Source organism: Epinephelus fuscoguttatus, linkage group LG14 (assembly GCF_011397635.1).
Source record: "Epinephelus fuscoguttatus linkage group LG14, E.fuscoguttatus.final_Chr_v1".
In the NCBI taxonomy this organism is placed as follows: domain Eukaryota; kingdom Metazoa; phylum Chordata; class Actinopteri; order Perciformes; family Serranidae; genus Epinephelus; species Epinephelus fuscoguttatus.
Window position 1 is genome coordinate 2,177,852 of NC_064765.1, and position 24,065 is coordinate 2,201,916.

The window sequence follows — 24,065 nt, forward strand, 5'->3', positions numbered from 1 at the left end:
GTTCACGATAACGAGGCGGCCACTAGGTCACAGTGATCTTGACCACCAAATGCAGATCACTGCATTGTCGAGTCCAAGTGAAGGTTTGTTACAAATTTCAAGTCCCCTCAAAAAGTTCTTGAACTATCGTGTTCACAAGAATGAGACAGACGAAGTGACAGTGACCTTTGACCCCAAATACAGTCAGTCCAGTCCAAGAGCAGGTTTGTTCCAGATGTGAGGAAATTTGTCGTTCTTGAGATACTGCATTCATGAGAACGAGACGGACGGATGGACGACAACCTGAAAACATAATGACTCCAGCCACAGCTACGGCCGGCACAGAGGCATAAAAATGCAAAATAAAAAATAAAAAAATAATCTGGTATTAAATCTGAAACGCTGCATAAATAAAACTGCTGAAGGCTTTTAATGAAGCATTTGGATCTTTTGTCTGATTCTTTACAAAGATTGATTTTTCAACGCAGCGCCTGCATCAGTTTTTCAGATGTGCGTCGGCTGCACTCTGTTTATTTCTGGTACTGAAGCAGAACTCAGTCTGGATTATTACCTCCGCCAAGGAGGTTATGTTTTCGCCGGCGTTTGTCTGTTTGTCTGCAAAATAACTCAAAAAGTTCTGAACAGATTTTGATGAAATTTTCAGGAAAGGTTGATAACGGGACAAGGAACAGATGATAAAATTTTGGTGGTGATCGGCTGAAGTGGATAAAATAATAAAATGGCGGGAAATCCAAGCTGCTTGGCGGAGGTCTGCGCTCTCCGAGCGCTTTCCTAGTTATTAAAAGTTATAATCTAAATAGTTCAAGTATCGTACGAGGAAACAGCCATCAGGTAACATTTCTGTGAAACTCTCACAGAGTGAAATTCTTCAGCAGAAGTGACGCTAACATCTGATATTGACAGTAAAAACATGAACAATAATCATGATTATGATGTTTGATGAAGGTGGTTTTGCTTTTCTTTACACCCGGCGTCCTTAACTGATCCTGCATGTGGTGTCTCGTTGCTGCGTTTCCACACACACACACACACACACACACACACACACACACTGATCAGATAATGACCAACAGATGATGACAACAGATACTCAGACAGGAAGTTTATATAAATCAATTGCAAATACATAAAAACAAAAAGGGAGCAGCACTTTAACCACGGAGCTGTCAGAAACATTTACAGAATAAAAGAGAATAAAAATCTGCTTATTTTAGTTTAAGACTTTAAAATATTCAAACTGTAATTTTTTTATATATATGTATGTGTCCAGTCTTTGATTACACAAAATGTTGTTTCTTAATAATTAGGGATGCACCGATATGAAAATTTGTGGCCGAAGCCGAATAATATTAAACGCTTGGCCGAATACCAAGAACTGAATACCGAATGCCGTTGTTTAGTTTTTCATTCGTTTCTGCAGATGAACCCCCTCCAGATTAGTGTTGTCATGGTACCAAAATTGGGACCCACTGTATGATACCAATGAAAATATCATGGTTCTGAGTAGTATCAGGATACCACAGTGAAAATGAGGCAGATGTGCCTTTTGTCATTTATAAAAAGATAAATCACTTTTCTATAATACATCAATGATATTTCAATGGAATAAATTACTTATTGACTTATTCATACTTCAAAAACAGCATCAATCAGCATCAAAATAAAATAAATAAATAAAATAAGAATCAACCAGCCACCCTCCTCCCCTGACAAGTAAAGAACAGTCCCTAAAGTGCGGTGAGGTTTGTGGGCCGTGAACGGCTCGTTTCTCCTCTGACACGTCACATACCTGTGTTCGGCTGGCTCGGCTGTCGCCGGGTAAGCCGATGGCCGCCGTATTTGACAGGAATACATTAACGTTCCTGTCTGTGTCTGTGACCCCCGTTCAACCCACAATCGGTGGGATTCGCCTTTCGTTTCTGCTGCTGGTTGAAATCTGCGTGCTGAGTGATTTAAGCCTATTTTGCTCGCTCAAAACTATTTTTAGTTGCAAATGCGAGTGCGGTGACGGACGGATCGCCACACTGCCGACATTTTACTCTGTCCGTCACCACACGCTGTTTGATTGCGTTATCAAAACACGCCGCTATTATTCGGCCTTGCTTTTAACTTATTCCACCGAATACCGAATGTGTGTTTTTTTGTAATATTCGGTTACCGAATATTCGGTGCATCCCTAATAATAATTAAATAGAGGCAAATCTTAAAGATAAATTCTTTAACATGACAAAAGCTGTAATTTTACTAAAAATACTGCAATTAAAACTACTGCATTATTAACTTTTAAATACCTGCTTTTGTGGTTTTGAGAAAAAAATAAAACATAAACACAGTGTCATGATTTCACACTGATCTGTTCTGAACACAGTTCACAGCTTTTATTTATTTATTTATTTTACAGATTTAGCATCACTTTAACAAAATCCTGCAGCGTAGCTACATTTCCACTTAGCTGAATTTCTACATTCATGACATCGGTGGGTCCTGACCTTGAGGTCAGGAGCCCCACAATGAGCCACAACCTAACTGTGCACGTGCATGAGCTCTTCATAGGTGCACTCCGGTACTTCAACAATTAACACGACACTCCTGGTGACAAGATGGTTTCTCAGGTAGGAAATAAGAAGAAAATAAAGTCTGTTTGTTTTTCTGACTCTTTTATCATCTCGGATTCTTTCTTGTGTTATTTTGTAGTTTTACCTTTCAGGCCTCTTGTAGACATTAAAGCTGTGACAGTGGGCTGCTGGGTCGGGTGCTTTAACACTCCAGTGTGTAAGATTTAGGGAGATTTACCAAACGAGGATTGTAGATTGCAAACCAGCTAAAACTTCTCCCAGTTACAATTTCCTTAGTGTCTGTTGTTCAGGAGATTATAACCAGGAGCTGAATTATCCTCAGAGGTCTCTTCCTCTCAGAAACAAACAGACCAGCTGATTAAAACCAGTAAGAACACTGAATGAAGCAGTTTGACATTTAAAAAATCTAGAGCCAGTGTTTGGTTTGTCCGTTCTGGGCTACTGTAGAAACATGGTGGTGCAACATGGTGATCTCTGTAGACGAGGACCTGCTCCCTGTGTAGATACAAACAGCTCATTCTGAGGTCATGAAAAAACAATGATTCTTATTTTCAGCAAAGAAAACAGACTGATTATATTATATTGCATCCCTGCCAGTTTATCTCTCTAAATCCTCCAGACTGGAGCTTTAAATTATAAACAAGGAAAAAAAAGTTCATAAAAATACATTTTTATTTGTTAATCCTGATTTCATTCACAGTGTTTATAATTCAGACATGACTACAAGCATTAAGACGCGTCCTGCTCCTGTCGTCACTCTCCTATTCCTGATCATCTTTGTTAATATTGAAGTTAATGTTCAGTGTTAAGAAGAAAGACACCAGTGAAGCTCACTCAGCGACGCGTCTCTGCGGCACAGACGGAGCAGCTGGCTCAGATATTTCAGATCATGTCTTTGGTTAGTGTTCATGTTACAACAGTGATGAAGCTTCCTGAGGTGTCATCATGTATGTTTTCCTATATCACAATATGTCATCACGTGTTAGTGCTTATCTCACAGTCACCGTGTTGGTGTAAACAACAATATAAACAGCCTTGTCTCTGTAAACGTTTGTGAACTTCTCGCAGCCAAATTTACCATCAGTCACTCTCTGGCAGCGTCGGCAGGTTTAAACCATGACGAGCGGCGTCTGTCGGGCAGCGGAGTTCACTCACAGGCCTTTATTGTATGTCACAATCTTACAATCTGTTGCCATGGCGATCTCAGGCTCGAGTTGATTCACGCTGATCTGTGAGAATCAAAGCAGAACAAAAAGGTCAAGAGTGCAGAGAGAAAGACTTGTCACAAGCTGTCAGATAAAACATGTTTACATACTGTACGCTGCGGATGAATCCGTAACCGTCTACACGCACCGCTGCCTAAAGATTTCAGACACTTTCATTTGTGACTAAATCGCTCTTAAAGGCTTTAAATGTTCTGTATTTACTGCTAATGTGCAAAAAGAGCCAATTTGGCAGATTAAAGTCTAATTTGAGGTTTGCATCTCCTAATATTTGAACCAGAGACAGATGGCTGATGGAGCTGGAGGCAGAATCCTAATCAGACATCTTGGTAGGTGTGAAATGGGGAAGTGGGACAAATTGAGTAGGCAGGGGGTCCTGGGGGGGGGTGGGGGGGGGGGCAGGGCATTCATGTTGCTTTTTGGGGAGTTTTTTTTTCACCTGCTATCTTTGCAAAAGTGCAAAAAGGACTTGTGAGAGAAAAACAGGCCCCTCGGTGGAGCGGGAGGCAGCTTTTCACAGGACTGTTGGCGGCACATATGTCTGAAGTTTTTTGCCATATGGCTGTCTGAGTTATTTCCAGTGGTAATTAAATCCTAAACATTTTAAAGCCAGAGCTGGTTGGCTTGTGTCAGCAAGTCACTTGGCAGAGAGGAGACAAAGAGAGGGAGAGAAGGAGGAACAAAACCACGCCGCAGCCATTTAATGAGTTGGATGACACATACTGAGGCAGCGAGGCTAAAGTTAGATCTCAGCCTGGATGGCATCAATGAATGGAGGCAGTGCACACTGTGGGCAGGTTAACTCTCGGAGAGCTACGCCTCATTAGGACGGAGCCTCTGTGAAGTTCAGTGTGGAACGTTAAAGAGGTCAGGAGACTCCAGTCATCAACATCAGTCACTGACACTGAGTCACGGCTGACAGCAGGGCAACAGATATTGTACACAGCCAGGACGGCAACAAGCAACAAGAGGCTCTGAGTATCACTGTCACGTATCATTCTGCTGCTTACAGGCTTCACACGTTTTCATCGACAACATTTTAAAACTTTTCCATGACTTCTCAACGACCCATCATAACATGTCCATATAACACAATCAGAGCTGTTCAGTGTGTCTGTGTATGATGATTAAACACCAACCAACCTGTTCCAGTCTCTAACAGTTGGTTCTGGTTATATTAGGACTGATCAGGACTCAGAGTTATGTCATGTTTTTCCCATGTAAAGTCTTAAAGTTTGACCAGGGGACGTTCAGTGTGACAGCAGCATTCATGTAATAAAGCTACAAGCTAACTGCGCTAACGACGGATCAGAAATGTGCAACAACATTTTCTGCCGACACTAGATATGAAACAAAAACCAGAGACTGTGTCGTATGAGTGTGAGCTGTAAATTCATCACCTCTGAGATAAACTGAGTTCAATTTTTCTTATCTTTCTTTTCTTCAGTAAATATCAGTGTGTGATAAATATGGAGGAGAAGTTGATCATGTTAGTGCAGAGCTGTCAAAGCGTCACACAGACAAACAGGAAGTAGATCAGCTCTGAACTCAGGATTTCACGTAAACAGGCTTTGATACGGTGCTTCTCAAGAGCGCTCACTCTGCCGCAAAATCTGGGGACCAAAACAAAAAAAAGACTGCTTGACTTGAAGCAATCTGAGGGGTCTCTGCCTGATGATTCCAACCTCCAACTTTCAGGGGGCAGTCCGAGTTTATGATGACCTGCTGGGACTACATTTTTAATTTTTTATTTTGACCCTCCCTCCACCATAAATGAGTTCTTAGTTTTTACCCTTTGACGTTGAAAAGTTAAAAGTTAAAGAGGAGTTGAAAAAAGTCTCAGTTTTTCACTCTTGTCGTTCAAACAGTTTATTTTTGGACACATTTTAAATGAGACGTAGACTAAAGTGACTTGATGAAATATTATCTCATTAAGCTCAGATCTGGTTAAATGTATGTTGGATGAAAGCATTCGTCACACACAATGTGTCCGAGGTCCGTCAGACATTTGAAAATGATGATCATTTCTGTTCTCACAGTTTCTTGCTGTGATAAATGGTGGCAGTTTTATAAGAAAACATGCATTTTCACAAAACATTATGATTTAACAGACTTTAGTTCAAACGCACACACTCGCCCAGGTGGCTACTTGTTTGCAAACTATTCTAAATATTACGGTACTAACAAAAACACACACGTTTGGGAGGTACTGAGAGTGTGTGGGGGTGTGTTAACGGATGTTTTAATGTAGTTTTGCTGTTAAAGGTTGACATCTTGTATTTCAGTTCATCATGAATGTTCTCAGTGAACATGAGGTTAGTAACTGATACACACGTGGTCATTTTGTGGTTCAAGAATTCCTTTAACGAGAGCAGTGACAGACAGTTTGACAGGACGGAAAAACAAAGTGTCACCTATAGAAACGGAAACTTCAACAACAGAAAGTTCTGTAGTGCCGTCATTTGGTGTGATTGACAAAAAAAAAAAAACCAAACAAACCACAAAATAAGGATTACAGACGGTGATAAAAGAATGTGAAGACGTATGTTAGTAAAGACATGATGACGCACCTGTGACATCTGTGGGAAGAGACTGATGGCGAGAGGCAGAGCCAGGCTGAAGGCAGCGAGGCACACCAGACTGTGGACGGGCAGGACGAGTCTCCGCTGTCGCTGCAGCAGAGGAAGCCTGGTGACACACAGAGACACAAACACCCAAACTTTATTCACATCACAGGTAATGGACAGAGACAAGTGGTGCAGGCACTGCTGATGTGTCGCACACTGTACTCACTACAACACAAGGTAAAGAAACAGCTGCAAAATCCAATGAATACTGGATTTGTTTTAGTGCAGATACCAACATTTAAAAAAAAAATAAAACTTTTAGGAGCTAAAGCAAACACCACTTTAGTCCACGTGGATGTTTGTGCCAAATTTAAAGAAATTCCTTCATGGCGTTCTTAAAACATTGCATTGACAAGAATGGTACAGACGGACAACTGAGGTCACAGTGACCTTGACCTTTGACAACCAAATTTTAATTAGTTAATTCTAGATTCCAAGTGGACGTTTGTGCCAACTTTAAAAAAACATTCCCTCAAGGGTAAGTTTTACTGACTTTAAAAAAAAGGAACTCCTGGTTCAATTTGTCATTAAGACACTGATATATTGATCTGTCTCTGGTCTTAAGGACATAATGGATCAATAAGTGACTCAGTGATTTGCTGTGTGATGACATCACATCACAGGGCCTGTTCAGTTAGAGCAGAGGCATTATGGGAACTCAAGAGGATGGAGACCGTGCTGGTCACCGCTCCGAGGTATCCCTGGATGAATTTGGGCACTGGAGCTGTTTTAAGTGGAACATTATGATGTCGCTGTGAAGCTAACCTTTGACCTTTTGGATATAAAACGTCACTTCATCATTTTATCCTGTTAGACATTTGTGTGAAATTTAGCATCATTAGTGCATGAATTCTTGAGTTTGGGCCAAAAAGAGGTCACAACGACCTTGACCTCTGACCACCAAATTCTAATCAGTTCACTGCTGAGTCCCAGCGGACATTCATGCCAAATGTGAGTGAATCCCCTGAAGGCTTTCTTGAGATATCACATTCACAAGAATGTGACGGACAACCTGGAAACATATTGCCTGTGGCCGCGGCTGTCGCCTGCGTGAGGCATAAAAACTGAATTTCTCCTTTCACGTAGAGTTTGACTCAACAACCAATCGGTTGCATTTAAAACAATTATAAATGGACTCAGCTCCTGTTTACAGTTCAGTCTTTGCTTTCATTGTCATTTGTTTGTTGTGTGATAATAATCCCTCACAAATACATTCCAACAGTTTCAGAAACTTATTGCCATCAGTTATAAAAGCTGTATTTTTCTCCATCTGCACAAAACAGACATTTTAAGAACGTTATCTCCAGAAATATATTTTCTGGTCTCAGCCCAGATTTCTGCTCCCTCCTCGCTGCCCTCCGTAGGATAATCCCCTCTCCAGCGAGTGGGACAGTGAACTCAGCAGGAGCTTGAGAAGGAGCCGCTCCGTCTCTCCTCCACCAGCGACGCCTCTCCCCCTAACGAGGAGAGCTACTGCCTAATGAGGGAGCTCATTAACACATATGGCTGCCATGGTTTAATTAGGCTACACACACACACACACACACACACACACACACACAGATCTTATAAGTGGGTTACAAAGAGAGAAGTCAATGGGAAAAAAGTTGTGAGAGTGATGAAGGGAAGGTTTGGGCAGTTTGAAAACCTCCAAATCAAATCAGGTAAGAGAAACTTGATATTATCCGAAATTAATGACACAATTTCACACAGTGCTGTCTGTGTTTACCTGCTCTGAGCAAACTGGCTGGTGGCCATGTTCTGGTGAGGTCTCAGTGGGTTTAACTGTTTACATGAAACTCTGACACCACGACTGAACCTCCCTGTCACCACAGCCTTGTTTCCACCGAGCAGTGCGGTTCAGTTCAGTCGTTCCTGTGGGCTACAGCAACACTAAACCCCTGAGCTTGCCTGAGAAGGACTAAATGCACAAAGCTGCTATTTTTAAATATCCCACTGTTGGTTCTAAAGGTACTGTACTGAAAGGGTTTGGTGGAAACGCAGCTTGTGAGATAAACCATTCTCATTTTGAAGTCATCAAATACAGCCATCCAGTCATTAGCCCCTTTTACACTGCCAGATTTTCCGCGAATGTTGGGCCGTTTTGCCGGCAAGCTGCGAGTGTTTGATGCGAGTTGATCCGAGGAGCCCAGTTTTCCACCTCGTAGGGTAGACATATTGGTGGAACCCTTTTAGTTTAAACAGACCGAGGCGGCCTTCTGCAATAGAGTGTGCCAGTAAACCCGGAACTCCGTTAGCGCTTTTAGCACTTCCGGTTCTCTCGTCTAAAAGTCAATACGTTTTTTTAATGGGATTTTGGTAAAATGCCTCAAATAAGGTCTGTGGTTAACAAAAGCTTAAGCAAGTTTCAGGTTTTGTTCTACGACATAAAACACGTCAGTAAATACCCTACTTATGAATGTTGAAGCTTTTCCGTGTTGTAAAAAAGGTGGTTGCTAACAAGTTGCTCAATACGACTACAAACCCTGTCGGGGACATTAAACGTCATCACCCCTGAACAGGCGAGAGTGCTGCAGTCCGCCATTACAGCTTCTTATTTAGCTTCAACAGTCCGATTTCCCCATTATACAATGTTTTTAGAATAAAGCGGCCGAAATCAGTTGAAAGCTTAGTGGCGGTGACGTCAAGAGTCATGTGACCGTGGAGTAGTCATGTAGTCCGTTAAAGCCTAACGTTAGCTTTTTACTTCTGGCTATCACATTTAAGCTTCAAATGCGGTATGAAAGGTGTTCATATGTGAAGATTATCTCGCTGAACAAAACCTGTAAGTATCAAAAACTTGTGTTAGCCACAGAGCTTATTTTCTGACATAATCCAAAACGCAATGCAAAAATCACATTCACTTTCTCTGCCGGGAACCAGCGCGATGCTAAACTTCCGGGTTTTGACGTCAGCCCTGGCACACTCTATAGGAGGAGCTGTTGATGACGCCACACGTGCGAGCCACTGGCGGTGGATAAACAGGAAACAGCTGATAGCGGGAATTAGCGAGCAGCTAGTAGCAAGAGGGAAACACAAACCTGACAGACACTGTAAAGATGAGCAACTGGGGAGACAAGGAATTGCGTGCCCTCCTTGTCCTCGCAAACGAAGAGGCCATTAACCGTCAGATGACGGGGACGGTGAAGAACGGGCCGACTTACGAGAGAATCACCGAAGGACTGACCAGCCGCGGCTTCCCTCCCATGTCACTGTTTACGTCACACGCTGAGCTACACGTTTTGTTACTTGCTCACGCCCCCCATTGCCCCGAAAAAGGCACATTCTGTATAAACAAAAGTAGGTAGGCGGCATTTTGTTTTTATACTGCCAATGCTGAAAAAACACTGATTGGGCTTTCCTGCAGATTTGCACAACTTCTGTCTAAAAAGGGCTGCAGACTCCAGCATCAGACACATAGGAATAAAGCCATCTTTTTGCAGCGTAACTGAAGTTGCTGGAAAGTGAGAATAACAAAACTACATTTCTAAATTCAAAAACCAACAACAGTCATAATAGATGCTACTTGTATCAATGTATTTTTCAGGACTTAAATAACATATACATTTTTATGTATAACAGTGATTATACAGAGTTGCTAACTGTGAGTCTGTTTGCATTAATGCAACAGAAATGAATCTGTGATCAGACATGGTGATTTCCGAACATTATTTTTGACCTTTTGTTCAGTTACTTTTCGTCTTGCAGAGCCTGATGTAATGTGTCTACAGAGGTATGTCAACAGGAACAAATGAACTGTAAAGCAGGTTTCTAATTTCAACACGAAACAAACACCTCATGATGGAGGTGAGGGTGATGATGATCATGAAGATACAACAAAATTAACTTAAAGCCAGAAGGCGTTTGTGTTTCAGCTGCAGACGAAGTCAGAGTTTAATTTCTGTTCTAGAGATGAAGCAAAAGTAGGAAAGATGAAGACTGTGACAAAGCTAACATGGACATGAACAGTGCATAATTTGAAACACTTAAAACTTTACAAATGTTTTATGATGCTGTGACATGACACTATAACTACACTCGGGTCAGCATTGTTGCAGGGTTGGTGGTTATGATTCACTTGGTTATGATTTGGGAAAGATTGCAGCTGTTGCACCCTGCTCTGAAACGACTGGAAAAGCATCACTGTGTTGCTACAGAACATCTGGCTCTGAGTGGCACAAACACTGCAACTGATGTTTTTCTCGAACCGTGCTCTCCTGGTTCAAAGTCCTGTGCCTGTTGGACTCATCCATCTCTCCACCCACCCTCTCTCACACTCTTTTAAACAACGTTGGACACAGATAGGTTTTCATACGAGTTTGTGAAAGGTGAATCTCACACAGAAGCTAAAGGGGACCCCTGGTGTTGCACAGGACGCTGCCCAAGCTCCAGATTTTGACGACGATGTACACAACCAAATCAAATCTGTAACATTATCTGCCTGCTACCATCTAGAAAACATTTCTAGAGTCAGAGGAGTAATGTCATAGCAACACTCTGAAAGGCTCGCATAGCAACCTCAAATGCAACCTATTGCAGCGCTCTTGAAAGCTGGTAGAGAAAAGGCCCAAGGGTAGCACCCAGCTCCTGACATCACATTTTCCAGGCGGTTAAAGACGCGGCATGTGTACAGATCCTAAGAGTTTATAAATTGATATTTTGATATAGTTTTGCTGTTGTTAGACGTGGAGCCCTATGACTTCAGTTCATCAAGAATTTTCTTTCGTTTTGGAGTCTTTGTTTTTCTTGAATGTCCCAATGTTGAGCAAAGTTTTGTTCATGAATTCAGTGTAACATGAGGTGAGTAACTGATGTACAAATAATCGTTTAGTGGGTGAAGTGTCCCTTTAAGAATCACTGAAACAAACAGAAGCTGTGAATATGTTTATGAGTCTGTGTCCTCTCTCAGATGAGGGACAGAACCCGCTGTCGCTGCCCTCAGTCTGCTCTCAGCAGGGTCATCCATCATGGAGGGGCCACGCAGGGACCCGTCTCTGTCCCCTTGTTCTCGCTCCATTGAGAGCCAGTGAAGGCGAGCTGACATGGAGGATAGCTGAGCACTTCTCACCTGCATCCCTCCTCACAGCCCCCTGCTCCCTCTCACATACACTCCCTCTCTGTCTCTCTGTCTCTTCCCGTTCAGTCATGCAGCTGCCAGGAATCCCAAACACACCTGGGCAGCCGGCGCTCGCTGTCTGAGCCCGCCTGCTCAGAGCGGTTGGGACAAGTGCTGTCAAGGATTTACAAAGATGGTTGCATTCCTTGGTACACCGCAGGCTCAGTCAGGCCATCGATCACAGGACGTCCGTATAAACACATTGCATCATTAAGACATCATTACAGTCATATCACACAACACTGAATCTCAGCGCAGGAAAAGGTTCAGCGACGATGAAGGAATCTGAGACTCTGAAATACTGAATTGTCATTTAATTAGAGCTCGTTTGCATTTTTAATTAACCACACTTGTATTGTACGACAACACTGAAGCCTTCATCTCTTTCATCAGAGCATTAATTAACTCGTTTAATTAGGAAAATTCTCCTCTCTGACACAGGTTCTTACTAACAATGATTTAACATGTACAGAGTCTTAATGAGGCAATGTGTGCAGCAGTATTATTATTATTATTATTATCAGACATGAATGGACAAAGAAAAGGGCGCCACCTACAGAAACTACATCAGCTGAAAATCCAGGTTCAAGAAAGAAAACTGACAGAGCCCTCTAGACACAAAAAACATCATGAACAGAAGCTCTGCTCTCAGTAGATGTTTATTAGCTGCAGTCTAAACTGAGTGTCTCTATTTTATGTTGTCTGCGTGATCACAGAGGTTGTAAAACTCCACAGCAAAGACCACCTTCTCAAAAAGTGACACTAAAACGCAGACCTTCATGATTATGATGTTAAATTATAAGTCTGGCCGGAGCAGTCTCTGATGGAGCTATGGGAAAGAGAAAGGCTGCAGATCCTTTTTATTATCCTACTATTTATCCTTTAAAAAAGATAACTTTATCATGGGTCAACCCACCAACACCCAGCGTACATCAACGGCAAGGACAAAGACGGGTTTTTAAACTGATCGGCTCCTGGAATAACTAACTTTAAATTGGCAATGTGATGAATTGCTGAACTTATTTAGGCCCCGATCACACAGAAAGCGTTTTGCAGGTTGCAAAACGTGAGATGCGCCACAGTGTTAGTAAAAAAAAGAAAAAGAAAAAGCGCTTGCTGCACCATTTTATTGTTGCCAGGCAACCACCCCATCATCTCCTCACACTAACTTCCTGTGTCATCACTCTACTGTTTATTTATTGTGTGTATCCTGCAGTAATCAGTGTGTAGCTGCTGCCATGTTGAGGCAGAGGGTGCTGTCTGTAGCTCTGGTTGAGGGTGAGAGGCTGTCAGCAGATAAACAGAGATCTGTGTGGGTACATGAGACCCTAAAAAAGAGGCTGGATCATGGGGAGTACCACCAGTTGGTCCAGGAGCTTCTCCTCCATCATGGACGTTTACAGTACTGCACTCATCTGCTGTTTTCTATTCAGATGGTGCTAACTGTGCTTTGTAAAGCCGTATAGCTCTGGGTATCCAGCAACCACTACCACCAGTTTCTCCTTCATTGTTTACCAACTGTAAACTTGTTGTTGTGACCACCACAGAAGCCCCGCCTCTCAAATCATCCCATTGGACAATGGCAAAAAGAACAGATGATGTGGAGTGCTTTTCTGCTCTGAGATGAATATTTTTTCCAGATGTACAAAAGTATGCATATGAATTCTTAAGTCATGGCCAAAAACATGTTTAGTGAGGTCACGCTGACCTTTGACCACAAATTCTGATCAGTTAATTCTTCAGTCCAAGTGGACGTTTGTGCCAAATGTAAAAAAATTCATCTCAAGGTGTTCTTGGGATATCCATTCACAAAAATTAGACAGATGCAAGGTCACACTGAACTTGAACTTTGACCGCTGAAATCTAATCTGTTGATTGTTGAGACCAAGTGGATGTTTGTGTCAAATTTGAAGAAATTCACTCTCTGCGTTCTTGAGATATTGTGTTCATCAGGATGGGACAGACATACGAATGTGTGTAGAAGGACAACCCAAAAACATATCGTCGGCGTGGAGGGATAAAAATACCAACATTTCCCTTTAACTTTGAGAAAACTGACCAGTTCATGGAAGATAAAAAATAACACGGTCTCTTACTTTTCCAGAACGGCCATGATCATGGGCGGGAGCATCAGGATCGGCATGGGCAGCACCACTCTGGTCAGAGCTGTCTCTAAAAGTGCCTGTCAGAAAAATAAGAGGAGACATTTAGAGAAGGACGAAAGAAATATCATGAATTTTAATTTTGCTCAAACTGAGAGGTAAACTCAGCACCTCATCATTTACAGCTGGCACTCACAATCATGACATCAGTCACTAAACAAGATAAAAAGCCACGTACATGCCTGGCAGCCACTTTTGACGTTCCCACCACGTTCCCGTTGTCGTCGAGGACGCTGATGCCCTCCGACAGCTCCGAGTGTCTCATGAGCACCACGTTGCAGACGTTTGCACTCGCTGTAGGAGGTGAGATTGTTTTTCAAACTCAAAGTGTCTCACCTCGAAGAATTTCACATATTTTATTAGTTCACTAATGAGCAGCTCCCTGCTCAACGGCACTGTGGTAGACACTGTGAGGAGGGATTACATCTTGGAATATTATTGTGTGGGGGTTTAAGAGTCAGGAGATCCAGTTTAGTGTCTTTCTCTGATCCATACAGGTCCTATATGTGTCAAACTACTGGCTGGTTACAACATGTCGACCTGAAGACAATACATAATATACTTGTGTGGTGTTGTGTCTGTGTCACTCTGCAGTTACACCTCCAAAACACTAGTTGGCGGTGGGGTTTCTGTGAAGTGCTGTAAAGTCTGATTCCAAACCATAGACTGTATAAAACACACATTAAACACACATTAAACATGGCTTAATAGAGACAGTGTCAAACACAAATCAGCTTCACTATAACTCGCAGCATTCACAGACAAACACTTGTCTTTATCTGGACACATTTTCCCCACAAATACAACATGCTAACGTTATTAGCACAAGCCTATGGCATTTTAAATTGTATACATTAGCACAGTGGCTAGCAGACTTTTCCTCTGCTCATATGAAGCCAGGAACAACAGCAACATGTAACAAAGCTAACGTTACAAAATTCGGCTCCATTACAGCTCACAAGGTTCACTGACAAAACAACTGTCTTATACTAAACATTTTTTCCAAACAAATACAGCATGCTAACGTTATTAGCACAAGCCCATGACTTTATAAATTAGCCTAGCAGCTAGTGGAGTTTCTCTCAACGCACATGAAGCCAGGATAAATCACACACAGGACTTAAAATGCAGGTCTGCAGTCAGTTTCCATCCATTTATCAGTGCTGTAGTTAACTTGTTAGATTTAGTTTCATCCACAGTTCTGTGGTCTTGGTGCTCGCTCCAAAATAGCGCTTTGCAGTATTTAGCAAAGTGGTTTCCCACTAACATTAGTTTGATTAGCTGCACCTGTGTGATTAGCTTGAAGGTGGTAACTTGCAGTGTGTCTCAGATTGCATACTTCTGTACTCAACACTTAATATTTTGAGTGCACAAGTGCGCTCAGTGCGTTTAACCATTAGCTTGCTGGCTAACATTAGCATTTGCTGGCTAGCTAACTTGCTCCAATCTATGGTGGCACATTTTAATCAGCACTGATGTTGTGGTGTAGGTTTGGTTTATGTGTGGGTGGAGATAGCAGTCAAATGTTGGCAATAATGCTCCACTGTCTGTTTGCAATTCACCGTTCAAAAAGAAGACGAAGAGGAGGCAGTTAAAAAAACAGACATTGCCGATTTTGATAATTGCAAAACAGCAGTGTGAGATTTGAGACAACACTACCCTGTTGAAATCAGTGCACACGCAAGAAGAACTTATGTGCACTACATTAAAGTGTACTGACAGAAGTATGTGATTTGAGACACGCTCTCAGGCTGCTTTCACACCTGCCCTGTTTGGTTCAGTTCAATAGAACTCAAGTTCATTTGCCCCGTTAGTGCGGTTCGTTTGGGCAGGTGTGAACACAGCAATCACACCTGGGTGAGCACCAAAACAACCGGACCAAGACCTTCTTGAAGAGGTGGTCTCAGTCCGGGTACTGTGGTGCGGTTTTATTTCCTAGCTGGAGCCGCGCCTCGTTTTCAAACTGTATGCTTTGACTAAAATGAACAATGACAGCAATATAGTTCACGATGAGCAGCGCTAAAATCAACCTGCGTAGTTGTCCCTCCATTGTGACATTAGAAAGTGTCACATTTATCTTGCAAGTGTACTCTTCTTCAACGTTTGCTTTACTTCCTGGATTTTTCCCACATGGAAATTCTGACCAATCAAGAGCAGCTTTCTCACACAAGGCATTTGATCTGGTCCGCTGGCTTTACTCTCTGAAAAACCCAAATGTAGACGACATCACTGCCGTGTCATTTGTGCCATAATACACAAAACTAAACGTGGAGCCTCTTCTCTTTGACTCCAGTCAGTCAAATCAGTGTTGAACACAGTGACCCCGGTGAGCGACAGGTCAGCAGACAGCAGTGTTGTTACCCTGTGATTTATTCACGAGGGCCAAAATGAACACAAATGTATGTTAATGTAGACGGACCGTTCTCCTTGACTCTAATAGGAATCAGAAAAACTCATTTTAGAGAGTTTAGTGGTGGCGCCGCAAGCCTTTTTAATTTAAGACAACAGCGTTCAGAGTTATCTGTGCTGAGGGCCGCGGGGCTGAGGGCCGCTCTGTGAGGGGAATTCAATTGACTGAACAAATCACTCTTTTTACCTACAAGGGATTTTTTTTTATCCAGACCAATTAATAAAAGGACAGACAGGTGGACTTTGGTGAGGAATAACAAAAAGTACAGGAAACAGATCAAATTTTCACAGTAAACATTTGTAATTAAATTAACAAAGGCATCAAAGTAATTATAAAATGAAATCAATGATTATAAAGTGTGTGCAGCTCAGTGCTGAAATATACGGCTGTAATTTGTAATTATTTGAAATAATTACATTTATGTACATTCTAATTGTCAGCTAATAACGAGCGGCACACTCACAGAAATGCACTAAAGAGTTTTTCACATAATTAATTAATAATAATTAAATAATAATAAATATTTTCAAAAGACAACAAATTAATTATCCCCATAATTTTCCTGCGGCGTGTCGTCCCCTGCAGTTGAGGTCTTCATAATCTAATTGAATGACAGGCCGCTGCCTGATTAGGTTATTACAAATAAATCTAGCCTTAAGTAAGCAAACAAAATGAAGCAGGTGAAAATTCAAACAGCACTTTGCTTTCGCTCGCTTCAATTAGCCATTTTAATTACCTTATATATGGGCCCAGCAAAACAACAACAGCAACAACAATGAACAAACATAAATCGGGTAAATGAGGCCTTGACATAGACGCCACTTTAGGGGTAATTATCCAATTTGTTTGCGGCAGCAGAGTTCTAACAAGCAGCCAATTACCAGGCAAAGGCTGCACTGCAGAAACCTGTTGATTTAATTAAAAGAGCTGCCGTGGTAAGAGAGGGGGGAGGCAAACAATTTAATTATGAGCCGGCAGCATTGTGGGACACGGGTCTATACCCCTGGGTGTGTGTTTGTGGGAGAGCGGCATGGAAATCAGCTTTGTGGCTCCACACACGTCTGACAGAGCGAGCTCACAACACGTCTGTAACCCCGCAGAGAGCAGGACGGACTGTGAGGAACAGAGGGACACAAAGCTCTCAGCTGTGGTTTGGCTCTCGTACAGACAGTTATGATGATCACAGAGGAGTCCTGAAGTATGTTCCCGACACATCATCTCCCTGATGTTTAACCTTCGACGAGTCCATGAGACTAAATGTAAGAAAACAGTCAAAACTGAGGACAATTTAATGTTGCATAAAACATATATTTGAAATCATTAATCAGATTTTTCAGTAACCAAATTGTATTTTAAATGCACCTGAAATGTGTCACTTTACACTGTGCATTATAAACACAGCAATCCCATAAAACGTGACAACAACTCACTAAGGGACTGTTCTTTATTTATCAGAGGTGTGACTTTGTTTTATTTATTAATTTATTTATTTATTTTTACCCTCCCTGAAGCTCCACATATTTTCCCTTGACCCTCCCTGAGTGACTGTAGGAAAACACATGACCCTCCCTCCTCCATAAATGACTTATTAGATTTTTAAAACTTACCCTCTGATGTTTGAAAGTTAAAAGTTGAAGATGAAATCCTGGAGTTGGAAAAAGGTTTATTTTTCGCCAAATTTAAAATGAGATATAAATTAATTTTGATGAAATACCACTATTTTTAAACTCAGATGTGGTGGTGTTTTTTTCTGGCAGAAGACGATGTGTTCATGGACTGTTGGAAATTTGACAATCCATGATAATTTCTGTTTTTACAGTTTCTGACTGTGATAAAAGGTGTAATTTTGGTGTTTTTTTTAAAAGAAAACATACCCCACGTGCAGGTTTGGAAGGCATGGTAAAATGAATACAAAATATAACCATTTAAATATGTATGCCCCCCCCAAACTACACAATGGTCACATGACTTCAACGTCAGCATCACAACAAGGCTGTAAAGCGATGACGTTTTGTAGTCTCATTGTTATCAACTGTTAAAAGCTTCTAAATTCACAGCGGGATATGTAGCGACCAGCATCACTGATGTACAAAGTGTACAACAACATGTCAGCAGGCTGAATCTAAAGGTTGTTTCTAATCAGAGATCATCAGGATAAACCGAGAGGAAACTGTGTTCACAGAAAACAAAGATGTGTTTCAGGGTGTGGAGTCGATCTGTGGGATGGTTTAGAAACTGATATGAAAGTGTGTCATACACACAACAGGTTTAGAAAACTATTTAAACCGCTGTATTTGAGTTGTTGAAGTTAGAAAATGACTGAAATAAACTAAATACGTTTTATGCTATAAAACAAAACATGAAAGTCTCTTCAGCTTTGTGAACCACAGACCTTTTATCAGACATCTGATCAAAAACCTGCTGACTTCAAGACGAGGGAACCGGAAGTGCTAACATGCTAACATGCTAACTCATCCCAGGGTTTCAGGACTCGTTCTCGCAGCACTCCTTTGTGAACTCGAACAAACACTGATTGAGTTTAAAAGGCTGTTTTGGTGGAGAGCGGGCTTTAATCCCTGTGAAGTGTTTCTCTGAGCTCTTTGAACTCACCCACTGCTGGGAAGGGGATGAACCTCTGCACCAGGAGCCTGGTCGTCGGGCTGAAGCTGCTCGCTCTCTGGATTAACACATTCAACCCAACCTGAAGGAAAACCAGACGCACATGATTTAGACAGTCCCTAACTCAGATTAAACCAGTTGATGAGACACACGCTGAATGTTTGGAGTTAATGTTTGAATTAATAGGATTTAATCTTTCATGGTTTCAGCACAGAAACAAAAAACTTTTCAGAGTCAGAAGTGACTGGTGTAAAAGCTCCCCGTCTCTGTGCATAAACAGTGAAACACAGTATTCTAACACACTGCAGGTCTGTAGTCAAAAGGCTCAGATAACACCAACATGTCACTTCAGCCTCCGGCTCTCCCCACCCCGGCGGGGGGTCGTCACCAGAGTGGAGGTTTAATTGGAGAGCTCCCGCCCCCCTCCCCGCCTGACGTTCCGCCCTCCAGACACCCTGTGATTTTTTTTCTGAGCTTGTTGCCGTTGTCAAGCCCGAGGGCAGCAGCCGGATGAGCGCCCAGCGGGACCAGTAATTGGCTCGGTTTGAGCCCTGCGTCCACACTGAGGCCTGTGGCAGGCAGGTGTGTGAACGTGTGTTACTCTTTGACATCTGAGTCTTTGATGACGTGAAGGTCAGAAAAAGGTTCAGCTGACGAGGTGTTGTGAGGCTGGTGTTTAAAGGTTTGTCCTGATACTGAACTACCTGTCAAATAATTAAAATTCTGTAAAGTTTCACATGAAAACGTTTCCTGTGGAAAAGAATCTGAAACAACAGTTAAACCTGAAACACCATTCAGTCTGTCCCTATATTATATTTTGCATCTTTTATTACATGGCTTTGTGTTTGTACAGTTTACTGATCACACTGATCTGTGTCTCTCTCTTTACTGATTCGTTCTGATTTACTGCTTTGTGTTTTCTCCTACTGATGCTTCCTGTTTGCACTCTCTCCCTTGGCTGCTGTCATGTTGCAAATTTCGCAGCTGTGGGCCAAAAAAAAAAAAAAAGCATCATCTTATCTTATCATTGGCACTAGTCACCAACTTCTTGGCCGAGCTTCAGGCGACCTGATATGACACCAACAGTCGGCCTCTGTCACCACTCGTTATCTGTTGTCAGTTAGGTGTGTTTGGGCCCTTAAACTCAGCACATAAACCCAGATTAATAACATTTTCAAGGCGCCTCCCGAGTGTAATGGTTAGATTTTACTTGTCTTCCATGCGGAAGGTCCAGGGTGTGAATCCTGCTGGGGTCGACGTCAGCAAAGGCATGCGGTCACAAGAGGTTCCCACCACCGAATCAAACAGGACCAGATTCCTTAAGGAGGCTTCAGGATAAGAGAGGAACTCTGGAATCTGAGCCAAGTCCTCAACGAGTGTGCGTCTCAAGTCCGTTGTAGACGGGAGGTTTCAGATGTAAAAAGCAGATTCATAAAGAGTTAACAGGGTGTCTGGGTGAGACTTTGGTATATATCACAAGTCTACCAGTCCACCCTGTGGTTGTATGACTCCGCCCACCAGTCCACCCTGTGGTTGTATGACTCCGCCCACCAGTCCACCCTGTGGTTGTATGACTCCGCCCACCAGTCCACCCTGTGGCTGTATGACTCCGCCCACCAGTCCACCCTGTGGTTGTATGACTCCGCCCACCAGTCCAGTGTCTCTGACAGTCTCCATCCATGTCAGTGAAAACATGGATGCTTCACACACAGAAGATCTATACAATCAGCACAGTTTCAAGATTAGAGTCACCAATTCAGTATCTGACCAAATGTCTCCCCTTCTGTTCCTGAGATATGACGTTAAAACATGATGATGTCACAGTCAAGCTGACCTTTGACCTTTTGACCTTCAGTATTTTATCCTGTTAGACATTTGTGTCAAGTTTGCTCAGTTAGTTAATTAGTGGATGTATTTTTCAGTTATGGACAAAAACATGTTTTGTGAGGTCACACTGACCTCAGTTCATAGTTGAGTCCAAATGATGTTTGTGCCAAATCTAAAGAAATTTCCTCACGGTGTGTTTGAAATATCACGTTCACCAAATGAGACAGATGCAAGGTCACACAGCCCTTGACCTCTGACCAACAAATTCTAATCAGTTCAGTCATGAGTCCAAGTGGACATTTGTGCCAAATTTGAAGAACTTCCTTCATGGCGATAATAATGTGTTCACAAGAATGGGACGGACTTTCAGATGGACAACTCAAAAACAATACCTCCGGCCAAGGCTATCACCACCGCGGACACATGATAACATGTATTGTGAGGTCACAGTGACCTCTGACCACCAAATTCTAATCAGTTCATCGTTGAGTCCAAGTGGACGTTTGTGCCACATTTGAAGAACTTTCCTCAAGGTGTTTATGAGATATTGCGTTCACAGACTGAGTTATATGAGGTCACAGTGAGCTTGATCTTTGATCTACGATAACCAAATTTTAATAAGTACATTAAAGAGTACAGTTTGACATTTGTGCCCAATTTGAAAAAAATCCTTCAAGGGGAAGTTTTACAGACTTTTTACGTAGACAGTAACCTCCAGTTCAGTTTGCAGTCAACAGCAGTCCAGTATTACACTGATATATTGATCTACCTCTGGTTTAAAGACACTATGGATCAAAAAGAAACTCAGGCATGATGGGAACTCACAGCAATAGAGACCGCGCTGGTCACTGCTCCGAGGTATCCCTGGACGAATTTGGAGGCTGCAGCTGGCTGAGGAGGAAAAAACATGAGATATGAAAGCAGCTCTGGTTATACACAGTGTGTGTGTGGATGGTCACGTCACTGTTACCTTGGAGGCGTTGCGGTTGCAGTAGTTCACACAGGCATTGTGACTCTGGTTTAACCACTGTGAGAGGAGAAAACCACAGAAGAAGAAGAAGAGGAGCTTATTATGTCGACACACCTAGAATATGTATCAGTGATCGAATATTTAACCACTGACATTAGTCCTTTGCTTTTCCTCGTGGAACTGATTTCAGAAAAATAAATTTGTTGCTTTTGTTGAAACTTTTCCTGTTGAGTGTTTGTTTTTCTCAATCTGTCACTTCACTGGTTTTTGCGTCTTCCCAGGACGTCAACTAGGAACTGTCCGGCTGGAGAAAACTGGAACACATTGATGTGTTTTGTCCTCATAAATAAATAAATATAGATTCTTTTACAGGTGAAGAAGTTGGTATTTACCTGCCAGAAGACCGTTGACACCAACGTTTGATTTGGGAGAAGGAGACCAATGACCTGCACAAAGATAAAACACTTTTACAAAACTACACAGTTACAAATAGAAATAACAGAGCCGAAATGATGGAGGGCCAATTTTGGATTAAAACAATATGTGGATAAACTTTGTGGCCTTCTGCATTTTAGATCAATAACAATAAACATGGTGACTGGATTTGCTTCACTGAAATGTAAACGTCTTACCACTGGTGTGCCGAACGGGATGAAACCTGTGATAAACAGAGTCAGTGTTATTAGAGTTACAGTTTACACTCAGAATAGTTTGTGTTTAAGGTTATTCTGCAGATTTTAAGTTCTTCATCCAACAGTTCAGGTTTTCTTAATTAGTGTTGGTCTCCACAGGTTAGATGGAGCAGCAGGACTCGTCTGACATATAAGGAATGTTGGTCCTAACGTATTAATCCCTGGTGTGTGTCCTCCCTCCCCCTGTCTCTCCAACACGTCGGAGTCGCATTGTAAAAAAGGTGCTTCGAGCCTGGACCAAAATACTCATGTTTGCTTCTTAAGAGAACCTCAAGAACGTCTCCGTCACCGTGGGAGAGTGGTTTTAATCAGCGCCCAGCTGAGTGTGACCTTTTTCAGGCCCGAGACAACCTGAAGAGCCCCGTCGAGCCGTGACAGTTCCCAGGGTGAACGCCGCCTCCATGTTGGACCACATAACAAGCCCCAAGATCCCACTTCCCCCAGAGCTTCCACACCGAGCCACCGTACCTGACATCCGAAAGGGCATGAGGATCTTCTCCCCCGTGTCAGGGTGGATGATGGCCTGTAATCAGAGCCATCAGACGATAATCAGAGCTGAGTGAGTTCAGTTCAAATTAATTAAGAACAGAGTTTTACTGTGGAGATAAAAAATTAAGGGAAGTTTTAAGTGATACTGGAAACAAATTAATTTCACCTTAAATACAGTAAAAGTCTGGATGTAGAGTTTGGCTGATTTCTGGTTTTGATGGTCCGCTCTGATGTACAAGCTTAAACCAGTCTGATTTTATGCAAACAGGCTAAAGTCGCCTACATCAGCAGCGTCACAGCACTAAATCCAACTCATTCTGCTTTAGTATCAAGAGATATGACAACGTGACTGACATAAAATTATGTTTATATTTTTATAAACAGACAAACGGAGCCTGTAGTGTCTGACAGGCCGTGAGCTGAGCACAACATGAAGGAGATCACATGTTGGTGAGGTGAGGAGGCTGAGTGGCACATGTTGATTTTGTTTACCAAAAAGTTCAAGTGTTTTTTGGGGTGACGAGACAAAACATGGCACAGTTGGTCTCTCAAGAAAACTACAGCCCTGTTTCCACCGAGCGGTTCAGTTCAACATGTCTTCACGAAGAAAAGTTGTGGATGGTACCAACAGAAGCGTTCCTCACCGTCCCCATGTTTGGTCCCCCCTCTGTTGGGGTACCTAGCACACAGATCTGGTACTGAAAGGTGGAGCTAGAAACCCTGCAGTCTGATTGGTCAGTAGAGGACGGTCACTCTGGTTTTATGTAACCTCTGTTCATACATCAGTAAACTACAACTATAAAATGAAAGAGAAAAAAATCACTTCATTCACTGGGCCGACTGCCGGCAACTTTTAAGGTGGAACGTTAACTTGTAATGTTACTCAATGCATGAGTTGATGACGTGAATCCATCAGCACACCTTAAATTTCACTGTGACAACTTTGACCATCACTTTAGTTTTTATATGACACACACTTTTAGTAATGACTTTAAAAATATAGATTCATTTGGAGCGGATTATGTGAAGGTCATATATTCTAATCCTCACTTCCTGTGGGCTACAGCAACACTAAACCCCTGAGCTTGCCTGAGAAGGACTAAATGCACAAAGCTGCTATTTTGAAATATCCCATGGAGAGAGACTCTCACTGCAGCCTGTTCTATTTTGTTGTGAAAATGTGGGCGTGCAGCCTCGTTCTGTGGACGATAAACCAGGTGCAGACTTCCATCTGTGTCACCGCTGATGAGGAAATACAGCGAGTGCTGGACGGAGCAGTGAGTGACAACAACCCCGCCCACATTTAAGAGGACTGTCTGAACAGACCGAGGGTCTAGGTACCATGTCTGAAGGG

General features: G+C 42.3%; 1 protein-coding gene across 2 annotated transcripts in view; it reads right to left on the reverse strand.

Annotated features, from left to right (window-relative positions):
• Positions 1–1,103: 1,103 nt before the first annotated feature.
• sfxn5a (sideroflexin 5a) overlaps positions 1,104–24,065 on the reverse strand; it is a 35,025-nt gene continuing 12,063 nt past the window's right edge. The window contains exons 5-15 of one of the 2 annotated variants that reach the window (XR_007450886.1): positions 22,691–22,745; positions 22,163–22,188; positions 21,923–21,976; positions 21,531–21,587; positions 21,386–21,451; positions 18,725–18,815; positions 13,883–13,998; positions 13,639–13,724; positions 6,370–6,487; positions 3,655–3,805; positions 1,104–3,071 (exon numbers count right to left, since the gene is read on the reverse strand). Coding sequence is in view for 1 of the 2 variants with exons in the window: in XM_049596144.1 (XP_049452101.1) it covers positions 3,728–3,805; positions 6,370–6,487; positions 13,639–13,724; positions 13,883–13,998; positions 18,725–18,815; positions 21,386–21,451; positions 21,531–21,587; positions 21,923–21,976; positions 22,163–22,188; positions 22,691–22,745 (747 nt within the window). In the remaining variant the exon portion in view is untranslated. Of the gene's footprint in view, positions 3,806–6,369; positions 6,488–13,638; positions 13,725–13,882; positions 13,999–18,724; positions 18,816–21,385; positions 21,452–21,530; positions 21,588–21,922; positions 21,977–22,162; positions 22,189–22,690; positions 22,746–24,065 lie in introns of both variants that reach the window. The other variant, XM_049596144.1, reaches the window with a different exon arrangement.